Source organism: Diadema antillarum, unplaced genomic scaffold, assembly GCF_040938485.1.
Source record: "Diadema antillarum isolate AM-2024a unplaced genomic scaffold, OU_Dant_1.0 seq00000234_RagTag, whole genome shotgun sequence".
NCBI lineage: Eukaryota > Metazoa > Echinodermata > Echinoidea > Diadematoida > Diadematidae > Diadema > Diadema antillarum.
In genome coordinates this window covers 797,501-805,699 of record NW_027271283.1, presented here as the reverse complement: position 1 = coordinate 805,699, position 8,199 = coordinate 797,501, and the positions used below count along the sequence as shown (strand labels likewise).

Sequence of the window (8,199 nt, the reverse complement as noted above, 5' to 3'; positions counted from 1 at the left end):
ACTTTCTCTATGAAAATGATGTAAAATATATTTGCTTTAATATTTTTGTTCTGTCCACCACGTACCTGTACCTGACATTGCCTTCCCTCGGATTACTGAGTACAAAAGAATTTAGATCATCACATGGACTGTACAACATACGTACATACGAAATATATACCATCATATCAATAGAATATTCACTAAAAATGTCATCCCATTTCTTTGTATATACCATATATCATTGATAACTACAGAATACTTTGAACACTTTGATCGATTCAATATCAGGTGCATCAAAACTGTAAAGGAGGACAAGTTCTGGGATCATTTTAGTTCAGTCAGGTTCTCCACACCCTGACAACTCATCTCAATACATGAAAACATTACATGATATTGCATTGAATGTGATCTGTCTTGAAAATACACCTGTATATGGAACCAATCTGCACTGCTTACTGAACGATTGTATAACAAACTAGTCATTACATGTTTATTACATCCTAATTAATGAAAAAATGTTGGTACAAAAGAATCCCAATATGATGAATAACATTTTCTGGTAACATCATCTTAAAATAAACAGCCAAAAGCTGCTGTGAATATGCATGCACAACTGTGGATCTATGCTTTTGCAGCATATTAATCCATTGCACATGTAAAACCATTCTTTGGGCATATTTGATGTCAAATAACAGGTATACATTGTATCATGTAGCCTCTTTGTAGATGCATGTAATTTCGTAATCTAGAGAAGTAGCAATCTAAATGGGCCAACTACTGTTGACAGGAAGTTTCTGTGCAATAATTTGTTCATGTTCAGCCGGTTCAGAGGAATTTTGTGTCTTTTTTGCATCATGGTTAGACACAATGATTGAGAGCCTACACTTCTAGCAGACTACCTATACCACAGTGAAAAAGTGCTTCGACAGCAAAATCCATAGTGTGGTAAAAGGCATCTGGTAGACATTATGACAGCGAATTCACTCATGCTATAATGAGGCAAACATGAAGAAAATTGGAAAACATGTATTACAAAATCTTTGCAAGGAAAACAAAATTCTGCTGCTAGAGATATTTATAGTGTGATTTGCAAGCATCAAACAGTAACAGAACTCACAACATTAATGATAATACATGTAATAACATTTACTATGACCTACATGACAATTAATATTACACCAACATGCACTACACCTGTGGTGTATTCACATCCTAGCACTGTACTTTTGGTGTAATCACAACCTAGCACTGTGTACTTTTGGTGTAATCACATCCTAGCACTATGTACCTTTAGTGTAAAAACATCCTAGCACTATGTAGTTTTGGTGTAATCACACCCTAGCACTATGTACTTTTAGTGTAATCACATCCTAGCACTGTGTACTTATGGTGTAACAACATCTTATCACAAGCTCATCACAAGATCAAAACCAGTTCTCAAGGCACAAATTCACAGGAGCCTCACAAATCAACATTATTTGGGTGAAAGGAGGGAGGCATACACACTAAATAGCAAGAGAAGTTACATTTTCTTTCACTCATCTAATATGGACATCAAAGTGAACATGGTAGAGAAAATTAGTACATAAATCTCAGACAATCAAATATGGTACTGTTTCAATAATATATATGGCATGATAGTTCTACACAATCTAACTCAATGTTTGCATGAGGCAGATACACCGACTATTTAGTCCATGACTCTTGCCAGGTCACAAAAGCAACAGACTAACACACTTTGGTCTTTTCCTAGTACTGGTTTCATGTAAATAAACACAAAATTGATGATGGAAAATGGCCTAAAACACCTGTTTGCAAGAATACTCTGAGATAAAAATCAGATAGACAGTATTAACTGAAATGATAAACTAATACTTTGTTTAGTTTAAACAAGGCAAATGTATGTTGCTCTGACAAGGCTATATTATAGAAATGTGTTGCTACTCCATAGCTCATAAACTTTGTATGGATGACTTCACCTTGAATTCTGAGCTACTCAAACAGACTTTGATAACTTTGTATCAATGAAGAAAAACAAATGGTTCAAAAAAGATGTCTAGGCAACATAGGATGTGGAAGCGTTCTTTTTTGTGTGTCTGACATAAAGGAGACTGCATCCAGTGAATCAACTGACCCATAAATGCGTTGATCTAATCAATGTAGACCAAAAGGTAAAGTGTGCACAGACATCTCTCTAGGCCTCCACTGATATCTGGGGCTTGGGGGCGCTACGCCTGCTGTGCCTGCTGCTGGGTCGATGAGGGTCATTGACCTCTGGTGTGTTTGCTGCTTCTTCTTGGTCATCAACCTGCGCCTTGGCAAACTCAATGAAAACCTGTGAAGGGTGACAAAATCAGATCAGAAAGAGTATTAAAACATCAAGTCTGTTTCTTTCAAAACCTGCTTGATGAATGAAAAAATATACAGACATACAGTAAAAGTGGATATTTTCGCGCGCCAAATTTTTCGCGCTTGGCCAGGTAAGAAGGGTTTCGCTTGTTTTGAATTCTGCGGAATCAAGACATCAACTACTGGAACATATGGCGAGCAAAATTATTTGTGTGCTCTTATTTTCGCACTAGCTTCTGGTTGCGATAAATGCGCGAAAATTTCAATACTGTGAAAACTTCCACTTTTACAGTACTGTAGCGAATCAGGCTCTAGTCTATGATAACAGACTGATTCTTGTAATTCACATTGTGTCTGACAAATGTTGTTACTACTAAACATCGCTGTCTCATATTCGAATTTACACACTCTAATAACATTATTGTCAACATACAGTGCTAAGGCGGCTTTTCAACTACAACATTGTGCTTTCATATTTGTTCTCTTTTCATACAGCAAGTCCAACAATTCCCCCCCCCCCCCCAAAAAAAAAAAAGAAGGTAGAAATTGAAATATGCTGGATGAGAGAGAACTTGACTTGAACTAAAACAGCATACAGGTGTTGCAACTCAGTGAGTTGGTGAGTAGTCATTCTGTGCAGTCAATAAATCATGTTCATTTGGTCATAATATCAACTCTGATTTATTGCAACCAATTGACAAATTGCCCTAAATCAATGTAAACAAGTAGTGAACTGATCAGTGGTTTTTGCTTTTTTTTATATTAGAGATGACAAATGAAATCACGTGCGTACATACTCAAGCAGCATTTTAACCTATGATGTCCTGACCACAGGAAAGGTGTCTTATGTACTATATTATCAAGTTTCTGCCCAACCGCCAACACTGGTTCTCATCCTTATAGCATGCAGCGGGTACTGCACAATCTTTTTATTGAACAAATCTGGTTTGTTTCATACATCATCATAGTTTCACTTCTCACTGTTTAAAATGACATGTCATAATGAAAGAGTTGAATTCATATAACGAGGTTTCTTTTCTTTTCTTTTTTTATAGCAATTCTTCATATTTGATCTTTTGAGACATTTTGGCATTAAATAACAAACCTGCTCCAAAGTGGTCTGGCTGAAGCTGTACTCCTCAATACCAAACTCTTCTTTGCCTACAGAAAAGTAAAAAAACAAAACAAAACAAGGAAATTACATGGAAGAGTAGTAAAGCATAATTACAATTTTTACTTGTGATATATTCATTTCTACATGGAAGCTTAAAACTCTCGTAGGCATTTTCAAAATTCAGTTCATTTTGGGGAGTATCACCTTATACCTGTACATAATATTATCAGTCTTCTTTTTACCTTATCAAAAGAATATCTTCCTCTCTATATTCTGATGAATAAAATACTACAATGACATCCATCATTGATGTACAAAATACATTAAAACTTGGCTGCAGGGATGCACTAAGAGATGCATTTCTTTCTTAGCATGGTTGAACAAGACGTGATTCTATAAATGCCTTTATAGTCTTACCTGTAAAATTGCAATGATTTATACATTCTTCACCACTGTTGAGCATAGAAACACAACATCCAGAAACTATATGGTAAACTACAGTGTGTATTTCTATCAAGTTAAATTAAATGTGAAATCCATTACATTTTCTAACAGAATACAAATCAAAAAGGTTTGCCAAAGCAATGAGAGGTAAATATGAAAGTTTGTTTGGTGAAAAGTAGACGGACCCACTTCAACCGTTGAAGACGAGTCCCGAGTATACTCGGGCAGGTGTGTATGAGAAATGCATGTTGTAGAAAAATCACCCCGTCCTCAACTGGTTAACTGTCACCGAGTATGAGTTAGGAAAATCTCTCTAAGAATTGAATCAATTTCTCCTCACCTTTCTCCAGGAAGTGAAAGATGGTAGACAGGGTGACGACCCCGTCTCGTTGGATCCTGTATGTGATGCGCTCCGCAAAGCTCTCAATGACCTCAGCCTTGGGCAAGAACTCCAGAACCCGTTCATGGAGGGCTTCCATCTTCTGGTCAAGGATGTCCATCACACTGGTGTTAGTCTGGTCAGCCAGGTAGTAGTAAGCTCCTGGGTTGAGTTTGATCTCCATGATGTAGCCACCTCCATATTTATCCTTGAGATGCTGGGTGGTCCCAAGGCATCTGAACATTACATCATATTTGAACAAAACCATTCATTACAATGGTTTCCTCCACAGTCATAAATCACAATTATTGTTTACAGTTCTTATTTTGACTGGACAGTAGGCATGCACAAAAATTTCAATTTTGCTCTAAATTGCAGCATAAGTCAAAAGATAAAAATGACAAAATATGCTTCATTCTCCAAATAACCTTCAAGGAATTTTTACATTTAATTTATAAAGGTACATCATAAGGGCACTTTTTACTTCTAAGAATGGCTGGCAATGTTGGGTGATCATTGCCACGTGTTCTAACAGAGTGAAAGTACAACTGAACGTGTATTACCTTCACATGTGATATCCTCATTCTGTAATCATATTACAAAGAAGTATGTGTGTATAATAAATGCAACAACCTTCTGAGTGCTGATTGTCACAACAAAACCCACAGCATTGTACACACTGTCCAAGTCTTTGGCACAGAAAAAGTTAATCCTTTGAGTCCTTTGACTGCTAATTGACAAAGAAACCCCCATAGAGTTGTACACACTGTCTGAAGTCCCTGGCACAGAAAGACTTATCACATCACCAAGCTATCTACCCAACGTTTTCAATGATATTCTTTCGATGGCATTTGACCATTTTTTTAATGACAATGTAAAATTATCGTGAGGTTCCTGTTCATTTCAAACAGTTTTATCTACCTTATTTTCTTTTACTAAAGAAAGTGATGTGCATGTGTTTTTGTCAAAAAAATGAAATAACAAATTGAATTGATATTGAAGTGAAGAGACCCTTGGCTCACAAAGCCCATAGTCTACTGATCAGACCAGAAGAATGAAACTTACTTGAGCTGTCCTGAGATCATGATCCCAACTCTGCTGCACACAGCATCAGCCTCTTCCATGGAGTGGGTTGTTAGGATGGCTCCTTTTCTATTGATAAAACTTGATGTGATTGTGTTCCTGCAAATTGGCAACAACATAAACCACAAATAATTATTTACCAAACTAAGGTAACTTTTAAGGCATTAGTATGTTGTTGCTTTCTCATGTGGCAGTTGACAATAACAGAAACATTGGTGTGAGTATTGCCTGTGATTAGAAATAATAGAAAATCAAATCAAGATGTTTCCCATTCATTTTGCCACACTTTTCTTATATTACCCCATAAAACAAATTTTACCTTTTTACTTGAGTGTGCTTACATTATACTACTGTAGACAAAATTCAAATATTTGAAATCAAGAAATCCAGTCAAAAAGTAACACATAACCAATTGTAACATTTCTTTCACACTGAATTTTCTTTGCCTCTCTCCATCTCTCTCTGTCATTCTGTCAGTCTGTCTATACATATATCCAATCATCAGTTCCTTCATCCAAAAATCCAACTATCAAATCATCTATGCTAATGCATCCATCTACTCATAACTATTATAAAATATTCTATTTTACTCTATCCATCTTTTGGTCTATCTAACTATCTATCATATCTATCTATCTATCTATCAATCCATCCATCTATCTTTCTATCTATCAATATTTTGTTCTATCTATCTTTCTTTCTTTCTATTTTTCTACCTATCTATATGTCTGTCTATCCATCTATCCATCTATCTATCTATCCATCTATCTATCTATCTATCTATCTATCCATCCATCCATCTATCTATCTATCCATCTATCTATCTATCCATCTATCTATCCATCTATCTATCTATCTATCCATCTATCTATCTATCTATCCATCTATCTATCTATCCATCTATCTATCTATCTATCTATCCATCTATCTATCTATCTATCTATCTATCTATCTATCTATCTATCTATCCATCCATCCATCTATCTATCTATCTATCTATCTATCTATCTATCCATCCATCCATCCATCTATCTGTTGATACATACCAGAGGAATCTCTTGGATCCTGGGTCCATTCCAGTGGAAGGTTCGTCCAAGAGAACAATCTGAGGCTCTCCCAGCATGCTCAGGGCAAAACACAGCTGTGAGAAAGAACAAATATCACATAGAAATATCTTATCACCTGTGCCTCTACCTTCATTTCACTCAAATTCAGCCATATGACATTTCTGCAAGAAGGCCATTGAAACACAGCATGGATGAGGGGTGACCATTTGATTACTTTGCATAACTTCACTAACCAAAGGCAAGTCAAGAATAGCAGCCACATATTGATTGATTGATTGATTGATTGATTGATTGATTGATTGATTGATTGATTGATTGATTGATTTTTATTCAACACTTCTGTAAAACAGATAATAAAAGCAGACGGCATTACAAACATTAAAACATATAAAAGTATGAGAATTACCACAACATATAAAAAAAACCCAAGGTAATGATGTAAAATATATCTGACCAAATGGGACCTTTGTTAAAAATGATTTATTGTTTTTCTTAAAATCACACATGACTCCGTAAAAACAAAGAATTACAATATAGAGGACGGGCTGACTTTGCTATGACATGCATTTCCCATAGACACCTGCCTGAGTATACTAGGGACTAGTCTTCAACAGGTTAAATATCACTCCTACCAATATTCCTCCTCTCACCTTTCTCTTGGTGCCTCCTGAAAGTTCCTTTGCCTTCTTGTCTGCATGCTCCGTCACTTTCAGGCAATCCATGTAGCTGTTCGGAGAGAGATAGAGCATTTAAATCTCCCTTTCAGTTATCAAACTGTGTTGCTCAAAAATATTGACTACTGTAAAACATGATATATTCGCGGCATGAAATTTTCGCAAATTGGAGCCGACGGCCTTTTTCGTGGCAAGAAATTTTCGCGAATTGCCTCTTGCGTTCAATGCATATAGTGTAGATAAGAAATTTCATGTGCATATTAATTTCCCGAATCTTGGCGCTCGCGAAATTCGCGAAATTAAAATGCACGCGAACATTTCTCGTTTTACAGTAGTACACATTTACTCGTACAATAATATTATTATTGTTTGAGGCAGAAAGATGCAACTATTGGTGTCAAATGCCTGTCTGGCTCTCATCAGGTCACAAAACACAATCAAGAGGTTGTTCAAAGTATCGAGGACCACTCAACATATACATAACCAGATAATTTTGTCTAAAATCATCATTCTGTTGTACACACACATAATAAATGATTGCATATAATGTGAAGAAAAATGAAGAAAAGGCTTAAGACTTCACGTATTTTCAATATTGACATTTCATCCAACGTTCCCTTCAAGATATTGGAATCAGTACAGTAAGTACATACTTTTCATACCAAAGCACTTTCTCAGCATTACATCCTCACTCCTGTTGATATGCGTCAATGTTTTAACTAATCTAAACCCACTCAGGTTTCAAAAGGTCGATCAAACATATTCTATTATCAGCTTCACGCTGAACTCCTGGATACTATTAACTATTAAACTTGCTGTGATCATATATTTCCCCTGAAATCGACATTTGAATGGGATTTATGAGAAATTTAATTAGTATAATTTGCTTATAATGACTTGACACTTCAAACTTTTTCTTGCTCTCTCTTGTCAATGTCCGACAGGACAAATAGGCACCACACATGCATTTCTTCTTTCCCCCTCATGTTCCCATGCTCTCTTTGTAAATACCCCCCCCCCCCCCAACTCCTATCAAGTATCATTTAAACTATTTGCAAGCATATAGATTGTGTGCACGGGGGTTGCAACGATTTTCAAGCTTTAAGC

The 8,199-nt window shown here is 36.1% G+C and overlaps 1 protein-coding gene across 1 annotated transcript in view; it reads right to left on the bottom strand.

Annotated features, from left to right (window-relative positions):
- Positions 1-1,137: 1,137 nt before the first annotated feature.
- The window catches only part of LOC139729331 (cholesterol transporter ABCA5-like), a 48,063-nt gene continuing 41,001 nt past the window's right edge, over positions 1,138-8,199 (bottom strand). Inside the window, exons 27-32 of the mRNA XM_071640256.1 lie at positions 7,069-7,144; positions 6,398-6,492; positions 5,334-5,450; positions 4,230-4,504; positions 3,437-3,492; positions 1,138-2,317 (exon numbers count right to left, since the gene is read on the bottom strand). Of these exons, the coding sequence (XP_071496357.1) occupies positions 2,177-2,317; positions 3,437-3,492; positions 4,230-4,504; positions 5,334-5,450; positions 6,398-6,492; positions 7,069-7,144 (760 nt within the window). The 3' untranslated portion in view covers positions 1,138-2,176. The remainder of the gene's footprint in view (positions 2,318-3,436; positions 3,493-4,229; positions 4,505-5,333; positions 5,451-6,397; positions 6,493-7,068; positions 7,145-8,199) is intronic.